The 22033-nt window shown below is 45.6% G+C and overlaps 1 protein-coding gene and 1 long non-coding RNA gene across 2 annotated transcripts; one reads left to right on the forward strand and one right to left on the reverse strand.

The window, feature by feature from the left end:
• The first annotated feature begins 8847 nt into the window (after positions 1–8847).
• CDKN2AIP (CDKN2A interacting protein) lies at positions 8848–13814 on the forward strand. Its single transcript, XM_075709084.1, has 4 exons — positions 8848–9071; positions 9182–9312; positions 10067–10554; positions 10606–13814. Exons 1-4 carry the CDS (start codon positions 8848–8850, stop codon positions 11752–11754), a joined length of 1992 nt encoding a protein of 663 aa, XP_075565199.1. The 3' UTR covers positions 11755–13814.
• Positions 13815–15461: 1647 nt separating this feature from the next.
• On the reverse strand, positions 15462–20067 carry LOC142593431 (uncharacterized). Its single transcript, XR_012831016.1, has 3 exons — positions 19778–20067; positions 18575–18716; positions 15462–15836 (listed from the first exon to the last, which is right to left on the reverse strand). It is a non-coding gene; the product is annotated as an uncharacterized LOC142593431 (long non-coding RNA).
• Between the last annotated feature and the right edge of the window lie 1966 nt (positions 20068–22033).

The following is a 22033-nucleotide window of genomic DNA, read 5'->3' on the forward strand; positions in this document are numbered from 1 at the left end:
CTGGATGGGCACATATGGCTTGATGCAGCAGTATGTGCAGAATCCTCCAGCCAGGTCTGAGCCAGAGTCACAGGCACTGTGTATTTGCATGACCACAGTGTTGTATCTAACCTAATTAGCACCATGTCCAACCTAATTAGCACCACCTACCAACAGGGTTAAGTACTTTGGGTGCAGCAGCACGCATATGCAAGTCTACAGCTGCTGCTTCCTATTCTGCAAGTAACTTGATGAGTATGTGCTAAGTCCTGCGCTCTATTGCATGGTGTAGAGGTGCCCTCTGTCATTTCTTTTTTTAAATAGCAAACACAGATAATCTTACTTTATTGCTTCCAAGGTAATGTGAAGCTTCACAGACTGCTGGTTTTCCATACATTTTCTATTTAACTGAATAGGAAAAAAATGCTTAGCATAACAAAATATGAGGATAAAATATGTTTAGGGTATGCTTCTACATGTGTCTAAAAAGAACCCAAACAATGAAAACAACTAGGTGAAAAGAAATCCCTAAGCCTCTATGCTCAGCTGCTCACATAAGCGCTGACTCTCTGCTATCTTGTCTCTAGGGCACTAATTTACAGTTCCGTAAGATGTTACTGTAAACTGCTTAGTAGCAACGCTATGTCCATTTGCACAAGCATGAATGATGATCCAAGGTGTGAAGCAACAGAAAATCAGCCCCTGGTATTTATATATGACCTTAAGGAAGTACATCTCCTTCAGGGCATAGCTTTGGGAATTTTTGTTTTCCAAAAAAGAGATTCTGTGGCAGTTTAATCCCTTTTAGCTTCTCAAATAAACTGATGGAGCATGCCCATTTCAAGCTAATACATGGACACATTAAGAGTAGTAATGAAACCCAAAATTCCTACAAGCAACTAAACTGGGCATTATCAGTTGGCAGTTTACCATGTGTGTCATGGTAGAAGAAATCTTGAGAGATTTGAAGGATGCAGCGATTGCTTCGGGGAGGCTAGTCCATATGTTGAGGGTGACCAAAAGGACATCATTAACACAGCTACGAGAAAAGCAGATGGAGCAGATATGGCGACTGAGAGAGGACAACAGATGACAGGAAAAGGCAAAGTTGTGAAGTGCTGTGGTGCAATTGAGAACGCAGCCGAGCTGACAGAGCACCCAGATGCTGCTGAGCAGGTCGGCTCCATGGGCAGAACAACCAGGCAAACCCTTACAAGAAGTGAATACTTCTGTGCCAGGTTAGCTCCCACAACTGGCTCACTGGAGTGAGATAAGCACCAGCGTTGGCACAAGAGAAGTGCCAGGAACCAACCCATGATGAGGGGTGAGGAAGGAATTGCAGCACTACCCTTTCAGCAGCAGCTAGCTATTAGCTTGGCTTAGCTCCATCGCCAAAATCAGGTCACAGCTCCACAGCCAGCAACAGCACTACATGAACCAGCACAAGCCACTGCTGCTCTGCAACCCCGCGTCTCTCACCACTTGTGTCTGCCCCAGACCCAGCCCCTCAGTTGCACAGGCAGAAGTGCTGCCTCATAGACTAGATTGGAGAAATTAGCTGGTTGAAAAAGGTGCCTCTCCTCCCTCCCCCATGCTGCTTTTCAGCCAAACCAGGTTCCTAATCTGGTTTACCACACAGCTGAACAAAACAACTGCGCCAGCAAAATAGTGGGCATATCAAAGAGACAGGAGCAAATGGCTGGGAGCAGAGACTGTCTTAGGCCAGCACAGCTGCCAAAAAAAATTGTCAAACTGCACTCTCAGAGGGCTAGAGGGCTTGCGGAGACAGGAAAATCTAAGAGGTAAGTACAAAAAGGAGCCACAGAAATAGGCCAGGGTGGTAAGTGCAAGAATAGCGTTTCAAGGGACCTTTTTGACAGGTCAGGTCAGACATAGGGAAAAAGTCTGTCATAAGCAGGGTAACAGATCACAAAACCCCAAAAAAGCATATCTGTGATGTGGACAGAGATAAGAGGCGACTTTAGAGAAGAAAAGGAAATAAAATTCGTATACATCGAGATAAACAGGTCAAAAGAGAGAGTGGAGTCGAAGATGACTCCCAGGTTATAGGTGTGATTGACAGAGAGTAATTGTGTGCTTTCCAGGCAGGATCACAAGATCCCTACCCAGGAAAAAACAGGGGTCCTTGTGTAGGGACTGCAGACAGAGTTTCAAGTCAGGAGGTTCTCTGAAACACTATACATTTCCTCAACAGGTGGAAGCTTTTAATTCTGAATTAATTCCTATGTACTTTTTTTTCAAAAGAGCTTAAAAGCTAACATACTTGCACTTGCTCGTAATGGTAGAAAGTAGCCAGTATCGACAGCATTGCTGTGGAGGACAGAGACCAAAAATTTTTCAGATGTTTTGCAAACCTTCACATAAGATTCCAGAACGAGCCGAAACTGCATCTTTTAGCCTTTACCTTTTTGAAAGGAGAAGGCGTATTCAGATTCAGAAGCCTTGACTCTGCCTCCACTCTAATTTTGCTACTGTCAAAACCTAGAACTAGAGCTAGGAGTGTTTAAGAGCTTGTTTTGATGACAAAATATTACATCAGGATGGAAAATGAGTCCACATTTGTCTATTTCAGTAATGGAATGAAAAAGTAAGCCACTTTTATACTTTTTGGAGTTATACTCAACTTCTGGAGATATTTCCATGCAATCTTGTCTCCTTCAGTGCCATCCAGTGGAATTAATGTGAAATATCATGCCTCTGCACAGAGAGGATACACAAAAATACCACAGCACACAAAACAGCTCTATATTTTCAGGAGGTGCTGTTCATACCAGGTAAATTGCAGGTTGTCAGGGATATTGGTATAAGAATAATGAAAAACAGAACCATGATTTTCAATAGCAATAATTCAAATTAGATCTGACATTGTTGCCTGGAGTCTCAGGAAAGCTCCTTATATAATTTTTAAAATAGTTATTTGTGTCTGCAAAATATGTAGCACATACAAAATTCATACTGGTACAGCATGGTATAAAGATTTAATAGCATCCATTTGTGTAATGCACCTATCCACAACCCAAGCCAATAAAGTATTAGTTGTAATTTTTCTTTTCCTCCAAGGCATGAATAGTTTGACTGAAGGAGCAGGGGTATCTAGATTTATAGGTGCTTACACTCTCAATAATACAAGTATTTTTAAAACATATCCACACATATCTATATTGTATTATATATGTGTGTGTATGTAGACATGCATATGTATTGTATACATATATATGCACACACACAAATAAAAGTTCAATATGTTAAAGCCTCGTAATAGATTCTTTTTTCAGATAAGACCTCCTTGCCCATTTAGTGCTTTCCTGAATCCTCTTGAATTACAATGAACTCATGCCAGTATTTGCATTAAGATTCCTAAGGCTGTTTTCTTGCTTTTTCCAACTCTAGGGTAGAGCTGTCTGCCAAAGGCCTAAGGCTTCCTACCTAAAAACTCTTTAAAGGCGGCTTTCAAGATGGATGTCTGCAAACAAATGGATTTCTACCTCTGTTGTTCCCTTATAGCACACAGAACAGACAAGAAAATATCTTGCGCTAAATTAGAATGGCAGAAAATTTTCTTGGTCTTACTTACCCTAGCAGATGCCTACTGCAAAGGAAGAAGAACATTGGAATGCTTGTCCTGTGCTCTCTGAGTTTTAATTTTCCTTTCTCTAAGTCTCTGCTCAAATCCCGGCGGTTCCTCTTGTCAGTGCTCCCCTTCCCATCACAGCTTGTCCCTTTGCTCAGTCAAGACTTGATTCTGTTTGATTTTGCCTGCTCTACCAATGTGCTCTCATTCTTCTGGTTTCCTCACTGGCTTCCACATCTATCGTCTCTCATTTCTCTTAGTCCTAGGCTCCTGGCATACAGTCCCCCTCCGATTCCCCATCTGTATATACTTGTTCCCTTGCCTTGAACTCGTTCTCCTTCATTTCTCCTTGAGAATTTAATTTCCTTCCTCACCTAATCCCAGTAGCCTATCCCTATTACTCTCATGTGAAGCTTTTCTACCCCTTAGTAGTTTCAGTCTCATCATATCCCTTGCCTCCATACTTACTGTTTCCCTCCCCTCAGTCAGGTTCTTGTCCCCTCACTGTTCCTATCAGACATGCTCAAGCAGCTGTGAAGAGGAGAAAACAGCAGCTTTTTGGGAGCACAGGGGATGGTCTCCATAGCCTCACTCTCAGTCCAGAGACCCACCCCAGTCCATAGTGGCAGAGGACTCCTTTGGGCCCTGCAGCCCACAACTGGGGTAGACTTGACTGCAGTAGTAGCAAGGTGGTGGGGGCACATGCTAAGTCAGGAATGTGGAAAATTCATTTCTTCAAAGACTTATAAATTATGCTAAGTGTAGTCAGAACATCAGACACCCCCCCTCCCAATTCAGTTTTCCATGACAAATTCCAAGTCTGCTCTAGAGCATAAAGGCATTTAAGCGCTTCAAAGGTAATATCTCCACAATATTTTATCCTAGACAAAGCCCTTTTTTTCCTGCCTTTGTTCTTAGATGATGTTTGGTAGCAGTAAAGTCATCCTAAACTTCCATCCTCAGTATGGAAAATTTCATGCCAAGCCATGGACATTTAGCAAGTGGTATGCTACCTAAAGCATAGTTTAGCAAGCAAAATTTAGCAATTGGTATGCTACCTTTAGCTGTAGTTAAAGCTTAATAAACTCATTTAAAGGAAAACAACTGACAACCCCATTGTAGGCATTGTTATAGATTCCAAGTATAACATATTACTAAATGCAAAATAGTATTTAAGCTAGTCATAAAAGCACATATGTGTAAAGGAAAATCATTATCAATTAAGCTCTTCTTTTTTACCTTTAGTTTTGTCCGCTGCGATTACACAATACATTTTCCTCAGAAGAGTGGATGATTTTGTAATCCAGAGCTGCTTACAGTAGCATAACAATGGTTGCGTAACTGTGGTGAAATAAAAACACAGATTTACTTTAACTTCCCTTCCATTGACAAGCCTGCACAGTCATTAATGCTCTTTGAGCAAGTATTTTCTCTTATTCCAAGGATTAGTTTACTGAGCAGTTAACGACTTGCTACCTTGGCATATGCAGACACGTCTCCCTGGAAGTGCTGCCTCTTGCCTGGCTAGGAGACCTTCAACGATCTGCTCCAGCAGAACACGTACGTTATCTTAGGAAACAGCAAAATGTCTCTTCCCCATCCTTCTTCAAGCTGCATTTCTAATGAACTTAAGCCGGGGGTCTCAAGTGTGTACTTACTTGTACTTACTTACTTATTTATGGCAGAGACCAACCTACAGATGGTGCTTGGAGGATTTATTGTGCCAGGCCAGTAAGATCCCACTGTTAATGCCCTTCTGTGGCAATAACTTCGAGCTTTATCTTCACTTTGCTGTGATGTTAAGGGCACAATTCTCATATTAAGCTGAATAAAGAGTGTCACTATATATTAACCCTAACTGCACAGAACATAATTGAACTCAATGGGGCTACTGCCCTCTGTGTTTCAGCGGGACTTGACTGTGAAGAAATAGTAATTCACTGGTTTACAAAGGCAGAAATAAACTTTATTATACAGGAATTGCAGGTGCAATACAGTGATTACAGACACTGGTATGATTCACCTTGAGATTTTAGTTATATCTTGCCAAAAGAAGCTATTATCAAGCCTCAAATGATTCTAACACTACTATCAATGTGGCATTTAGAAGTCCCTTCCCTAGTGGGAACAAAAACATCTCTTTTCTTCCAATGTTGAAAATTAAATGCACAGTATTAGCACCATCAATGAGGTGTTTAACTTCAAAATTGCCTTTCCTGGTGAGAATGAAAACGCTACTTGTTTCCTTTTTTAAAATTAACAGCAGCATTTTTCTCTCTTGTCTACTAAACTCACTTGTTTAATCAACCTGAGACACAGTACGTCTCTAGTGCTCAGAGCACATTGCGGGAATACAACTATGTTTGTCTGTGCGTGCACATGCGTGACGTCCCGTGCCTCGGGGCTGGGACCTAGCCTGTTTCCAGTATGATTCAAGCACACAATAGTAAAGTAGAAAGAACATGTCTGGAAAAAACAGGTAGGGAAGACAAAAGGCTCGATTTTGGCTTAAGTCATCTTTGTACCAACAACAAGGCTACATTGACGCAGCAGGAGCGTTAGAGAAAATTAACCCAGAATTAACAGCATAAGGTGCCAGAAAGGTACCAGACCACAGAAGTTGCTCACCACAGCCAAAAACTGCTGTGAGCCATTTCAGAAGTGTGCAGCACTGTCCCTTGACTTTTCTCCAGCTGTCACCTATGTTTGCGTTCACACGTGTGCTCAGTGGGCGAAGGGGTGAAATGGCTTTCAGTTCATTTCAGTTCCTCCAAAACTGGGCAAGAAAAAGTTGTTCTAATCAGCCCTTGAGCCACTCTAGGACCAGATAACTTATTGAGCTTTGTAGCTGTGCTGAGCCTCCAACAGTTCCTAGAAGGATGCTTTCGGAGGAGTCCAGGACTCACAGGCAAGTCCATATATCATATACACGTGGGGTGACCGAGAGCAGACACAAAACTCTGAGATGTGGAGGCCTACCTCTGATGTTTGGCATCAGGAGCCGCCATTCACTCAGCAATACCACAGTATGACTTCTGGGGATCCCTCTGGGTGTACGGGATTGCCCCGCTGGAATCTGACCTTCCCCAGCTCCTACTCATAGCTGCTGTATGACCAGCTCAACACAGACTAGTCCTTAGTCACTTCGCTAGGCAGCTCAGGTGGTTGCAGAGGAGGATGGGGCATTCAAGGCTGTGCTGTTTGCACTGCTACCTCTGCAAAAATACAGGCAGTCCTGCCACAGCTCCTCAGGCCTGGCTGAATTCCTGCTGTGCCTGAGGGGCAGATCTCACGCCTGGGCCAAGTCCCAGCCGGCTTCCTTAGAAAGCAAACTGGTTCACTGAAGAGTGTGAACAAACAGGCTGGCAGCACAGGTGATCTCAGCTCGAGTGCAAATGCAAACCTATGTTTGCCAGGGAGTCCATTCGTCCTTGTCTTCTAGGGTCTGTATCGACACCGAGATCAAGAATCGTGGTGTCACAGACTCAGAGGTCTAGCAGACGGGCCCACCTCACTTCTAGGTGGAAACCCTAGGGTGACAGATCATGCCCTTCATGTATTTCAGGCTACGTTACCACATAACCACACGCAGGACTGATACAACTAATGCGTGGAAACAGATGGGTAACGCTATGCTGCTGGTGACCGCCGTGCTGTTTCTAAACCTTCTGACATTGTTTCTAAACCAACCCACTGCTGCAAGACACCCACGCCATAGAGTATACAAACTTTCTGCCCTTTTCTTGCTCTACAGGCAAATACAAAACAATAGTGAGTTTTTCGGGTCCCATCCCACTCATTATGTTCGCTTGCTCTCTGTCACTGAATTATTCTTGCCAATGAATGAGATAACATTGTGTGGGGTTAACCAAGAAAGTGCAGGAAAAGCATTTCCACTCGAACAATGGATACAGAGCAAAAGCGTGTTGGACTACTTTTTTCTGGCTTAGTTTCCTTAATCGCTTACTTTTGCACCATAGAGGTACTACAAATTAAATCACTACACAACAATTTCCATGAAATAAGACATTAAAAGTCACTTAAGGAGAAACACTCCTTCCTTAAATGCAATATATCTTGTAGTTCACTTCATGATGACATGTAGGTGTTAAAAATTGAAAACTTGAAGCAAGCAGAGACTTCTAATTCAGGGGGGAAAAAATCAATACAGCTCTCCTGGGACAGCCCTTTGGAATTCAAAACTCTCTCCGATGCACTAATTCAGCAAGCACCGTCTTGGCAGACTGAAGCTTGGGATGTTTTCACAGCACGTTTATTAGTTTTTCAAACAGAATTCTTCAACTGGTTTTGAATAAAATTTTGGGGTAGACTTTTGCAACATAGACAGCCTACGGAGTTGCATGAGCAATTATCTGAACCTTTTGCAGCCAGCAGCCCCCATACTTAGAATCCCTCATTTATTAATGTTTCCTTCAAATACCGCAACAACCCATTTCCTTGCCACCACCTTCCTATCACATGCCGATGAGGTAGTGACATGAATTGGTCCCCCGAACTCCGACCTCAGCCAGGCTGGAATGAATCCGTAAGCAGAATGATGAAACAGAACAAAAAGTGACACTTCTGCTCACACTTTTACCAGGTAGAATACCAAGTGGGTAGCCGTGCCCATACCATCTCTCTTCCCTTAGCACCCCAAAAATCTGGGAGAAGGATGGGGAAACGGGCAGTCTGTCATAGGCTCAAAGGCTGAGGACGGCAGGCGAGCAGCTCTCCAGAAGCTTACCCTCCTTAAAGTACGTGCCCGAACGCAACAATGCGTGTGCAGCATCCACGCGTGCACTGTGGAAAATCTCAGGCTTCAGCTACAGTACAAAAAAAAAAAAAAAAAAAAAAAGCCAAACGCCACCCAAACCGTGGGCCGTCTTAAAATGCCTACAACGGAGGACGCTCAAACGGGCACGGGAAGCGAGGGGCCTGAGGGACGGCGCGCCGCCATCGCCAGCGCGCTGCCCCCTCCCGGCTCCCCGCCACGGCCGCCCGCCGCCAACCGTTAGGGCCGTTGGCGGCACGAGCGCCCCCTCGCTCCGCCCCTCTCGCGCGCCGCAAAGCAGCCTGGGGCGGCGGCGGCGGCGGCGGCAGTGGCGGGCTGCTGCCGCCGCGCGCGCCGGTTGTGAGGTCATCCCGCGCGGCCGGAAGGAGCGGAGCGGGGCGGTTGTTTCCGTTGCGGGGGGCGGAGGAGGGCCCCGTGCGCGGAGCCGGGGCGGGCGCGGCGGCGGGGGGGGGAGGGAGCGGGGGCGGCCGCGGCCGCGGCCATGGCGGCGGGGAAGGCGGCGGCCGAGCCCCTGGGGCGGACGGCGGAAGAGGTGGCTTGGGCGGAGGCGCTGCGCGGGGCCTGCGAGCCCGAGCACCACTGGCGGCACCGCCGGGAGTTCCTGCTGCGCAACGTGGGGGAGCCGCCGGCGGCGGGCAGCGCCCAGCTCCAGCGCCTGGTGTCCCTCTCCATGGTGTGGGCCAACCACGTCTTCCTGGGCTGCCGGTGAGTGCGGGCCGGGGCGGCGGGCCCCGCGGCGGGGGCGGGGGGCGGCGCGGCCGCCTGACGGCGCCCCTCCTCTCCCCTCCCCTCCTCTCCCCTTGTCGCCCCTCCAGGTACCCGCCGCAGGTCATGGAGAAGGCGCTGGAAATGGCCGAAGGCATCCAAGTGACCGCCGCGCCTGTCCGCACCACGAGAGATGAACTGGTTGCCAAGGTGAAGAAAAGAGGCATATCAAGTAGCAATGGTTAGCAGATCATAGCTGTGACAATACATAGGAGTCTAGAAAATGCTTGTTTTTGGATGTTCTCCCTTTGCCTCGGGCTTAGAAAGTAGTCGAAATAATTTATTTTTAAAATTCCTTGTTAATCGTTTCCCCTCTCTCTGCTGTTTTTTCCTCGTATAATACCTGTAAAATAGATGCAATGCATAAGTCTTCCCTTGGTAACGTAAAGCTCTGTTTGAATCTCTACAACTGGTGCACTTTAAGCTGATTATTTCTTTAATGCGATGTACACTGTTGCACTCCAGCTTAAATGTATTCCTTGTACTTTGCCTTTAGCGCTAGTCTGACATGGTTGCTTTATGAGAAACTTAGATTCTTAAAGAAGTTCTTAAGTGGTATTTTAAAGATGTTTTTATGATATTAGTAGACAATATACCTTTTTTTTTTTTTTAAGGTCAGATAGTCTATTTAATGTACTTAAGTCATTTTTGGTTTGGACTTCAAGAATACAAATACATATTTGCCTGATGGGTACCAAACCAAAACCTGAAATCTTGCACCTGAGTGTTTTTAGTTTTTTGTCAAAAAATACTAAAATATACTGCAACAGTAGGTTACTGCTTGAAATTGCAGTTCAAGGTGTATTCCGTATACATACCTTTTAAATTTGCAAAGATCATTGCTAGAAGTTTTTAGAAAATAGATATATTGTCTCTAGATGGATATTTCATAGTGCAGAAATTAAAGAGGATAACATACTTTACTTGTTTTGCAGAAGGGGTAGAGGAGCCCTCCAAGAAGAGAGCTGTGGAGAAAAGCAAAGATTCTAAGGATACTGGAAAGGATGTGAAAACAACCAAGGCAGAAGCCCCAAAAGAAACAGAGAGCACATTGCCAAAAAAGCAGGAAAAAGATACTACCAAAGATCCAGAAAGCTCCCAGTCAACTCACAGTTCAAATCAAGAGATGGCCACAGCATCAGACATAGAAACAAAAGGAAAACCTGCTAATGCGGAAAATACTACAGAGCAAAATCCACCTTCATCCGAAAAAGACTCGGGAGAGAAGCCTTGCTCAAATGCACCTAAGGAAAGCAAGTGTGAAAATGTGCCATCACCTGAAAAGAAAACTACAGTAAGTGCAGTACCACCAGCTGCCAAGAGTGCCCCGCAGGCAGAGGCGGTGGCAGCGGCAGTGCCACCGGCTGCCAAGAGTGCCCTGCAGGCAGCAGTGGTGCCACCGGCCACCAAGAGCAGCCCGCAGGCAGAGACGGTGGCGGCAGCGGTGCCACCGGCCACCAAGAGCAGCCCGCAGGCAGAGACGGTGGCGGCAGCGGTGCCACCGGCCACCAAGAGCAGCCCGCAGGCAGAGACGGTGGCGGCAGCGGTGCCACCGACCACCAAGAGCACCCCACAGGCAGCAGCGGCGCCACCGACCACCAAGAGCACCCCGCAGGCAGCAGCGGTGCCACCGGCTGCCAAGAGTGCCCCACAAACAAGTGCTATGTTGCTGTCTTCCAAAAACCAAGCAAGTGCTCCAGCATCAGTGTCCAAGAGCGGCACTCAGGTGAGCACCTCACTGCTGCTGGCCCCCAAGAGCGGCACTCAGGTGGGCACCTCGCTGCTGCTGGCCCCGAAAAGTGGCACTCAGGCGGGCACCTCGCTGCTGCTGGCCTCCAAGGGCACTGCTAAGGCGGGTTCCTCGCTCCTGGCCTCCAAGAGCAGTGCCGAGGTGGCTGCCTCGTTGCTGGCCGCTCGGAGCGGCGCTCAGCAGGGATCCTCACTGCTGGCTTCCAAGAGCAGCGCTCAGGTGGCTGCTTCGCTGCTGGCCACTCGGAGCGGCGCTCAGCAAGGTCCCTCATCACTGGCCGCCCGGGGTGGGGCTCAGGCGGGTGCTTCCCTGCTGGCCTCCAAGGGTGGCACGCAGGCAGGTTCACCACAGCTTGCTTCCAAGAGCGGCTTGCAGGCAGGTGAAAGCCCTGCTAAGGCTTTGTGCAAACCATTAACCAGCGAAGATGCCAAGGAAAGGCAACCTTTTTTCAACAGACTATACAAAGCTGTAGCCTGGAAACTGGTTGCCGTTGGAGGCTTCAGTCCTAACGTAAATCATGCAGAACTTCTAAACTCATCTATTCAGTCTGTAAAAGCTACGTTGGATGTTGCTTTTGTTCCCCTGAAGGAACTTGCAGACTTGCCTCAAAATAAGAGCTCTCTAGAAAATATAGTTTGTGAACTGAGGTGCAAGTCTGTCTACTTGGGTACTGGCTGCGGTAAAAGTATGGAAAATGCCAAAGCGGTTGCTTCAAGAGAAGCTTTGAAATTATTCCTCAAGAAGAAAGTTATTGTGAAGATCTGTAAAAGAAAATACAAAGGTAGTGAAATTGAAGATTTGGTACTTCTGGATGAAGAATCAAAACCTTCGAATTTACCTCCAGCTTTAAGAAATCCTCGTGAGATCTTGTAGGGAAGAATTGCTGTTTGTACCCTGTATAGTATTTCAAGACAAGGACTGAAGGTTAATTTTGTACTTTAAAAACGTAGGCTTCCAGATATTTTGTATTTCTTTCTCAGTTTTGCAAGACAATGATAGTCCTTTCACTTGGTAGCAATTGTATAAAACTTGTTAGAGATGACAAGTGCGCATTTAAAGGTATGCCTTAATATATAGCACACTAGTGTGCTGTTTTATTTGCAGAATAGTCTACCTAATTCTTCTATTTTTAATTAAATGATTAAGGTACAATTTGCTGTTTAAAACCTGACAGTTTTGTAATTCTTACGATTTGATGGCCGTGTGATCAATTGTCTACCATGTCTTTTTTAGCCACATAGAAGTATGTATATAGGGACCATAATACTTGAATGATTGAAAGTTTTTTAAAAATTTCAATCAAAAAGTTGAATCATCTGTTTCAGGCGTGTTGCTCATAATGTTCACTGTTGCTCATACCAGGAGAGAAAATAGTTGGTTGACTATTTTTAAGGGGTGTCGTAACACTCGCAATATAAATGAGATCCCATTTAACATTATACTAGCAGGTTAGATCCCATTTAACATTATACTGGCAAATTATCAATTGGCAGTCAAGTCACAGCTACTTCAGCCACCAGAACTCTGTAAGCAGATTTAATTCATGCTGTGAAATATCATTTACAGGGTTTTTTTTCAAATAAACATGGATTTCTATACTAAGCATATTTTGACTGCTACTAAAACAATAAAACCTCTGGGATATGCTTTTGTAGTACTTTGGGTTTGGCTATTAAATATTCCAGCCATTTTAATAACTTTGCAACACCTTAAGAAAAGCTTCACTTTGAATGGCTTCAAGGTGTAATCCCACAAGGATGAGTTGTTTTCTTTGGATGTGTAGCTGAAATACTGTAAAACTGATAGAGTGGACCTATAGAATATCTGTTTCTACTTTTGTAACACTTACCAAGATAAGCAAAATGAAGATGCTGCCGTCTCCTAGAGGCAGCGAGTGTATTGTAAAGCGTTCACACTAACTGAGCCCTTCCTTTGCTACGTTTTTACACGATGTACAGAATGGTTTGAAGCAAAGAAAGTGGGAGATTACCTTTTATTTTCAATGTTACTGAAATACCTGCACAAACTGCATGTTTTGATATATTGGATAATGACATGTAATTGTAAAAACATAATGTCTTCAGTGCTATCTTGAATTAATTTTGTCTGATTACAGTAGTTAGCGTCATTTAATGGAGACCTTACTCTTGACTGGCAGATGCATTGATCGAGTACTGTGGGAATGAATAGGAATTCCTGGGATCTCGGTAGTATAGATGTCCACTGAAAGACTTCAAGTTCCTTTGTGATTTTGGGACTAAACCACAATGGCGTTGTTGCACTGTACCCTACGTGATTTTGAACAGCAGCGGCTGTCCAGTCCGTAGCGCCCGAAGCCTGCAAGGCGCTCGCGCTTCCCGATGGCCGGTTGAGAACTTCCTCCACCTGACCCCCGTGCTTCTGTGCCCCCGGTCGCCCTTCGCTCTACTTAGGTTTCTCAGGAGTTCCCCCTTGGTATTTTTGGAGCACCACCCGACGTTCGGAACGCAATGCGTTAAATTGCATCTTACGCAGCGTAAGAATTGGTGCGTGCTTCTAGCGCCAGGTGGGTTTCGTGCTGTATTTAGGAGCTGTGGTATTCATGCCAGGAAGCGCAAGATCTATTTTCAAATCCTCACCCTGTTCAGGTGGAGACGCAGCATGACTGTTTTTGCAGGGCAGGAATTGCGCCCTGTGCCCTCTGGAGGATGGCTTTCTGGCTGTTAGCTTGGGCATCTCCAGATCGCTGGTTGAGAATTGCAGCGTGTGTTGCAACGTGAAAACCTGTGTTTCCCATCTGTGAAGCGAAGCTCACAGTATTTACCGACCTCCCGGGGGTGTTTGGTAACTGTGTTAAAAGGCTGAGGTGCTAGATACCTTTTTTAAAAATCCTGACTTAAGCTTACTTTTTTTTAGAATTTTTGAATGTTATTCCTCTTTGATGTTTGGTTGTGATTCATTAAAGGACGAGTCTGTAGCTACTCTTAACAGAAACTGAAAGTTGAAGCGTGTTATTTTTATTTCACATCCTGCATGGAAAGCAGCTCAACAAGCAGATTCCAACATACGAGTAAATAAGCATTAAGCGTTTGAAAGAGAATTTGGTAACATTTCATTAACCCTAAAGGGAGAAAGAATTTCAAAGAACTGGCTGCAGCAAGAAGTGTTTGCGCGGTCCCGACAGTTCTAAAACCTCTGGGTCTCCCTTCCAGGGGCTGTCCTGGTCTCTAGCAATTGGGATGCCGGTCGTTAATTGCCAGGCCTTGCTGACGAGGACCGGCTAGAGCAAATGCACCCGCACGGTAGGTGCGCAAAAGTTGTCTCGGGGGGATAAAGGAAACCGACCGAAAGAAAAACCGCCCCTGGATTTTCTGCGGGAGTACGGGGAATTCCAGTCATTCAAAATGACTCCTGTTTCCTCAGAGGGCGGGCGGAACTGCCGAGCTGCGGCGGGGCCGGGGCGGCGGGGCCGGGGCGGGGGCTGCGGCCGAGGGCTCGGGCCCGGCCGGCAGCGCCGTGAAGCGACGCGGGGCGCTGGCCACGAGGCGGCGCTAGAGCGCCCGCCCGCGCCGTGGGCGGGGCCACGCCGCGTCATTTGCTTAATGCCCTTCCCGGGCGGCGCCGCGGCTGCCGGCCCCGCGCGGGGCAGGAATCGCGGCCACCCGGGAGCGCGGCGCTGCGCGGGGGGCGGCGGCCGGCGGTCTCCCGCCTGTGCACCCTCTGCGGAGACCAGTTAGAAGGGAAGCGGGGCGATAACCTCCCTCGCTCTGCCTTTGAGGGCTTCCCGACTGCCGCCCCGTATAAGGCGGCGACGGCGCCCTAGGCATGGCGGGATGTTCTGAAGACCTGCTCGCTAGGCCACGCACGGAGGACGCTGGTTCCTCACGGGCTCCGCGCCCGCCTAGGGGAAAGTCCCCGGACCGCCGGCAGAGAGTGCCGGGCGCTGCCGGCGCCCCCGCCCGCCCCCGCCTCACGTTATTCGCCGCCGAGACGCTCCCGGGCCGAGCGGGTGAGTGTGGGGCGGGCCCTCGTCACGGGCATAGACACGCAGGTAGTGCGCAGGCGCACCAACAGAACGGGGCTCACTCTCAGGCCATCCCTTTTTACCGCTCGCCCCCGCGGCGGAGGAGCCCGGCCCGGCCCGCATGGGCCGGGCCGGGCTCCTCCGCCGCGGGGGCGACCCCCCCGCTGCTTGCGTGAAGAGCAGAGCACGCGTGGGGACACGCTGCTTCCACGGCAGTGGCTCTGGCGGGCAGCACACGTGGGCCCTCGCCTCCCTCCTCACGCCCGCCGGGCTCCGGCGTGCCCCTGACGTACAGCTGAGGTGCTCGCCTGTCGGAGCTCCTGCCCCTGCCCGAAAAAATAACGCGTCACCGTGCTCGACTCCACGGAATTAAGCCTTCTGCTGCCCTGCAGTCATGTCTGGGTATGAAACACGATAGAAGAGCGCTGGCAGAGATCCCCAAAATAACAGGAAGTTCAGGCATCTTGGGCCCAAAAAATGTGATTAATGCTCCCCTTACCCAAACAGCACCCAAGCAGCCCAGAGCCAGCTCTTCCTTCTTGGCTCATTCTCTCTTTGTAATTATGAAGCTCCTGTGGTGAGGCCAGGCCTGCTGAACTAGCGGTGTCGTTTCTTTTTGGTCAAGCTACAGGCACGTGGCCGATATTACAGGCACAGTGCAGTTTGCAAACACCGCTGGTTTCCAACATCTGCCCTTCTTCTTCCAGCAATACCCTGAGGGTGACAGCTTCTGAGCCGTGTCAGGCCTCTGTGCTAGGCAGGGGAGACCAGCGTGCAGAGCAGGGAGTAGCTCCGTGCAGAACTAGCTACAACAGCTCTGACTGCTTCACACAAGAGCTTTGAAAGGGTGCACGGAGGGCTGACAAACCACCTGGCTTGAGCTGTCATTTTGGTTGCTGTCTTCGCTACTTGAGTGTCTCTCTTTTTCTCTCATAAGTCTTCACGTGATCAGCTATATGTATGTGGGAAAATACATTTCAAATTAAAATGCTATCAAAGAACCCATCCCAAAAGAAACAGCTAAACTAGGGCACAACTCTATGAAGTTCTCTGTTTTTTTGGCTGAGAAACTGTAATGAAATCCCAGTGTCCTAGTTTCATCCACTGAGAAGGATGTGTGTAAGGCTCTACGAAGCTAACGTTTCATGAGCTGCCATCCCTCTGTAGTGCAGGTAGCACCTGCAGTACAGGCTGAAGACCGCAGACAAGCTTGTGTAGACAAGCTGAAGCTTGTGCAGTGACTGATGTGGGTTGGTTTTTCTTTTTTCGCCTTAAAGATTGCACTATAGCACCTTAACAATTTGGGTGGGTTTTCTCTCTGTGTGGACAAAATTCTCTCACTTGTAGTTTATGGTAAATGTTGGTCTTCAAATTTGCTAACAGGAGAGAATATGTCAAAAATCAAACTTGTCTTGACTACAGATGACAAAAAGCTGATGTGACATGGTCTAGTGGTCCACGGACTGAGGGGGGAAAAAGCACACACTGAGGAAGTTTTGATGCTGTCCTTCTCTTTCACTCGGCAGATCTATCCTCCAGCTTTATATGTTGCAAACTGCAGAGAAAACAACAGCGATATCTGCTTTGCAGATTATTTTTTAACCTTGTCTTTCAGCTAAAATGTGCATTTTTGCAATGTTTTGCATCGTGTATAATATGCCACGCTCTGTCCATTTAACAACAATTAACCTGTATCTGTGTGCCTTCTAGATGATTCTGTTAGTTGCCACTGCCACAGCAAAGGTACTGCCATTCACTAGGTTATGTGTTTTTAAGAAAATATCATCGTTTATGGTCGTTACCCTCACGCCACCCCCCATTTTAAATCTGTTGTCAGGAAGTATCAATTTTTAGGCTGTGATTAATGCTCTTGCATGCATTTAAACCTGTGCAATTTCACTGAACCCCTGTGATTACAGGAAGACAGTTACTGCATGTGGCTGAGCGAGGCAGTGTAGAGCTGGCCTGAGTGGAGGGTTAACAGCACTTGCACATGACTCTTCAGACATATGGCTGGCCTTCTGTAAATGACAGCAGAAGTTTCCATCTGCATTGAAGACACACTCATGAGCGTTCAGAAAAATGTTTTTTTTTGTTGATACCTGGTAATAGTTTCAAAAATGTTGTAGGCTAATTTGAAAATGGCACATGGTAATTTCTGAGCACAACTGCCTGTCGCCAAGGTAATGGAAGACTGGGTTGCAGTGGTTACCAGTTAGGTATTTTCATCCTCCAGTAACATTCCTGCAACTAAAAATGTATTGTTCACCTCCAACTTCTGAGCCTACAGCCCTTTACAGTTTGAATTGTCACTGATGGTCAAGTAACATTGTTAGGCCCAAGTGGACTGTGAAACCATGTGTTTTAAATGCCACTGTCAGAGATGAATCACATCGGGCAAAAGATACTTTGTCACTAATAAGAAAGCTGATCTAACCAATGTTTGCCCATTTGCTAAATCCTCTGGTGTTTTACATTTTAACTGCAGCCTAAGAGACAAACTATATTCAGTCAGATGCTGCCCATGTTTTGACAATAGCCTTCCACCCCAAATCCTTCCTTAGTTTGGAGCAAATGCCACACCTCTATTATTTCGGGGTAGAGGATGGTTGAGAAGCTAGGGATCTATTAATCTTTTCTAACCAATCATTTTTCTCACAATTACAACTGAATAATAAAGCAAATGTAAACTCTGTCAGTTCTTGGAAAAAAGTGTACTTCAGTCATATGTTAGTAGTATAGAATAATACTCATTTTTGGTAACTTGAAGTAAGTGGTGGCACTGAAAAAGTTGCATAGCAGCAGCACTCCTAAGAAACACATAATGCAGGTGACTTGGTGCTACAGAGTTATTTTGAAGATACAAAATTACTCTCTGGTGCTATTTGAAGTGACTTTTCAGTTGCACTGGAGATTAATAATTTGCAGTAGGTCTGGATAAGCAGATTCCAAAGAGGGGAAAAAAAAAAAATCCACACTGGAAGGGAAACAAAATGAGGCTTCCTGCTATTTGGTGTGGCGTTTTAATGACGTACACCAAAACTCTCTTCAAGTGTTCAGAGGAACTCTGAAATTCATAAATGGTAACTATAGGCATGTAATTACCCCATTTCTGCATACAGAATGGAATTCATTTCACTGCATCTGTGACAGCAGTCCTGGGCTCCCCTTACAGTCAATGGAGACATTTTTAGGGCAAGACCTATTTATACTAAGATTTTCTCTCATCCGATATATTTGGCTGGATGACTCCCACCTTTATTGCCTGAGGTAGAAAGGGAAATTAACATTCACATACAGGAGAGTATTATGAATGTCTTAAACCATCAACTACTGAAACTTCCTGCAGGTGCACCGCCTGCTCTTATTTCACAATCTTGATTACAAAGGTGCGATTGTCTATGTTTGTTCCTCACAAGAGGAAGAAGTAAGAATGTGTTTTTCACATGATCTGTGCTGAGTAGCATAATCACAGACATGCAGGATGTGTGTTAGTGTGTAGCTCAGGTAACAGCACATAAAAAATCCTTTGTTTATTGTGGGGAAAAAGGGGCTCAGTTCTTTTCCATTAAAGTCACCTGGATTCTTCCATTTACTTGAATGGAAGAGGATCAAGCTTCAGGGCTCAAGTAAGACAATAAAGACGGTTGCCACATATTTGCATAAGATTAACTTGTTACCATTCCTCACCTGGCTTCCCTACACATCATCTGCACGCTTCCCGAGTTCTTTGGTGTGGTGATTGGCTCTGGAGCCAGAAAGCAAATCCACCAATCATTTATGCTTCAAAACAGTAGGTGAGGAAGAAGAGTCACTGTCTGAAAGCTGTTTCCTGGAGAGGAAAACAGGGATGTGTTAGCTCAGCCACGAGTGGACAGATCCATGTTGTAAATGACAGGGAATGATCTGTGTGGCTCTACCCATCGCAGCAGCCAGATGCTGCCCCTCAGCTGGTTAGCAGTGTCCCCCTCCTCTAAGGAGCTGCAGTTCCTATACCAGCCAGCATGCTCCATAGCACCTGTGAGAACTTGGTGTTGTCCGGCTCCTGCTGGCTTCCAGAGGGCATTCTGAACAGAGTGGATACTCTCAAAAAGGAGCAGTGTGATTTTGCTCAAAACGAAGCGATAGTATGTCAGTATGCTCTCATGGAAGCAATGATGTCATATAAAAGTGAATTCTTTAACATTTCCCACCTTGGGCCTGTCAACTTCTTGAAACGCTTTTGGGTACAGACATAGGATTAGAGTATGGAAGCTGAATGGGAAGAACTGTAAAAATAGATAAATAGTTACTACAAAATAAAGCACGAAGTAAACTGAGTTTGCACACTTTACTCCATTTTTCACTCTGCTCGTGGTGAGATAAATGGAACCCATCCGTTTGAAGAAAAAAGATGAGCTGGATATTGCAGCCGCCTTGTTCCCCATGTTAATACAAGTCAACTAATCACTAATTTGGGCTCAGGAAGAAATTTTCTTTTAGAGCATATTGGCAGAAAACTTGGAACTGCTCCAGTTTTTGAACAGATGTTTGCATTTGGATGAGGAAGAACATACATCTGATCAGTGCAGGATGTTTGTTATTTGGTGCTAGAGAGCTCTTTGATACAGCTGAGGATGAGGCTAGCTGGGAAAAAAACCCACATGCCAGTGTTTTCAGGAAACGTACTGGTTTGGTTTATCACCTTATTGAAATTATCTGATGTTAGCCCATGCCTTATTTTTAGGTGTCCTACACCTGTGTAAATGAAAGAGAAAAATAATAATGGTTGTTTCCATATGATTTGTGTTCCACCAGATAAATCAAGCCTAGTCTTTAAGGAAAGTAAAAAATGATGACGTCTGCCATTACAGGGATGACCTAATTTTAGAGAAGTTTTCAAGAATAGCTTACCCAGACAAACACATTACTATCTCTGTAGCTCTGGCAAGGATAGGCTCTTCCTGGAATATCGCCTGTACAAAGGTCAACTATGGCCTTTCTATATGACCTTTCTATGGCCTATAGCTTTCTTCAGCTGACTTTTTAAAAAGCCCATCTGGCTTGTACTCATTCCTTCTTTTCTTTGCGTTTCTTTTCTTGGTATCTTGGAGAATTCTTCATCCTCTTCATCCCATGGAAACCAGAGAAGCATACCTGCCAAGAAATAGATATCATCAAAAATGCGTTCTGTTCCATTTGCTTAAAAGCAGCACCCTGTTATTGTCCTTGGAGCATTTCCACTAAATGCTAAGTAGGTCTTTCAAAATTACAGCTGCTTATGGACTTGTCTGCATCAATAATGCTACTTTTCATTATTTTAACACAGGCTGAAACTCTTCCTGGGCTATTGTCATGGTTTAACGCCAGCCGGCAACTAAGCACCACACAGCCACTTGCTCACTCCCCCCTGGTGGGTTGGGGGAGAGAATCGAAGGGTAAAAGTGAGAAAACTCGTGTGTTGAGATAAAGACAGTTTAATAGGTAAAGCAAAAGCTGCACATGCAAGCAAAGCAAAACAAGGAATTCATGCGCTACTTCCCATCATCAGGCAGGTGTTCAGCCATCTCTAGGAAAGCAGGGCTGCATCACACATAACAGTTACTTGGGAAGACAAATGCCATCACTCCAAATGTCCCTCCCTCCCTTCTTCTTCCCCCCAGCATTATATGCTGAGCATGATGTCATATGGTATTGAATATCCCTTTGGTCAGCTGGGGTCAGCTGTCCCGGCTGTGTCCCCTCCCGACTTCTTGTGCACCCCCAGCCTACTCACTGGTGGGGTGGTGTGAGAAGCAGAAGAGGCCTTGACTCTGTGTAAGCGCTGCTCAGCAGTAACAAAAACATCCCTGCATTATCAACACTGTTTTCAGCACAAATCCAAAACATAGCCCCATACTAGCTCCTATGAAGAAAATTAACTCTATTCCAGCCAAAACCAGCACAGCTCTCAATGGAAGGCTGAAAAAAATCTAACCAAGTTGTGTATTATTAGGTGAAACAGGACAGGAATCAGCAATGATTTGAGGATGTAAAATCGGGATTGTGATAGATGAGGCAAAACTGCAAATGGGAAAAATAAGATTTGGATTAAATATCTGGAAATATTTTATCATAGTAAAATCTATAATATAATGAAATAATCTTTCACAAGAAGAAGGGGAATACTCTGATTGGGACTCTTAAAAACTATACTGGGAAATGATAAAGAAACAAAACTGTTGGGATCTATTCTCCCTGAAAAGTGGGGGTAGTTTAGAGACATATAAATAAATCTAAATAAACTGAATATATGACTTCTGTGTATTATTTACTCTTGGAAGACAACCACTGCGGTGGGTTTTATGCAATACACCCTAATAACACATCCCTGATACCACTGTGAATGTCAACCTCAACTTGACAATTCTCCATGTAGTGGAGAGGTTGGTGGAAATGGATGGTCATTCTGCCTGTCCATCTCCACAAATAGCAAGGTTTTGCTCTACCATGCCTCTTCTTATCTCCAGATTATTCTTACAAACAGTCATCAAAAGAAGAGACATAGTTGGGTTGCATAGGCTATCAGCCTGCAAACTTGAGTCCAGTACATCAAAATTCTCCCATGCTTTCTCCTAGCCATTTTGAGGCATGATCAAGCCAGAGAATTCAGGCTGCTATTCTTGCTTTCCTCCCCCCTGAGCTTCAAACATGCATGCAGCAAGCTAAGGCTTCTTTTTCCTAGGGAAATCTGGTCTAATGTTACTGCTGCATTCTTAAAAACTACTCAAAATTTAAATCTTTATTTTAGTGTTTGAAAGCAGCAGACAACATTTAAATTCAGGAAACGTTAGCTGATCTCTGCTGTACCTTAGATACTGCTTCCCCCGTAGTGACAAACAGCAAGTTTTTAGCACAGTAACCACCTATAACAAATGTTATGAATTATTCTAAAAAGACTTTCTTGGCTATTTCTTTACCAACAGTGCATACATAGTTTCTTGTCAGAAAAAAAGTTATGCCAAAATGTTATTTTTAAACTAACATCTAATTGTAATTAACATTTAAATAACATGTTAATTTTTAATTAACATTTTTGCTTTATTTCTCTGCTCTGTAGGGGAAATCTGTATTTCTCAGCTTTATTTCTTCATGCGACGGCAGAACAATACAGCCATTCAAACTTACTAC

The sequence above is a fragment of the Pelecanus crispus genome, chromosome 4 (assembly GCF_030463565.1).
Source record: "Pelecanus crispus isolate bPelCri1 chromosome 4, bPelCri1.pri, whole genome shotgun sequence".
Lineage (NCBI taxonomy): Eukaryota > Metazoa > Chordata > Aves > Pelecaniformes > Pelecanidae > Pelecanus > Pelecanus crispus.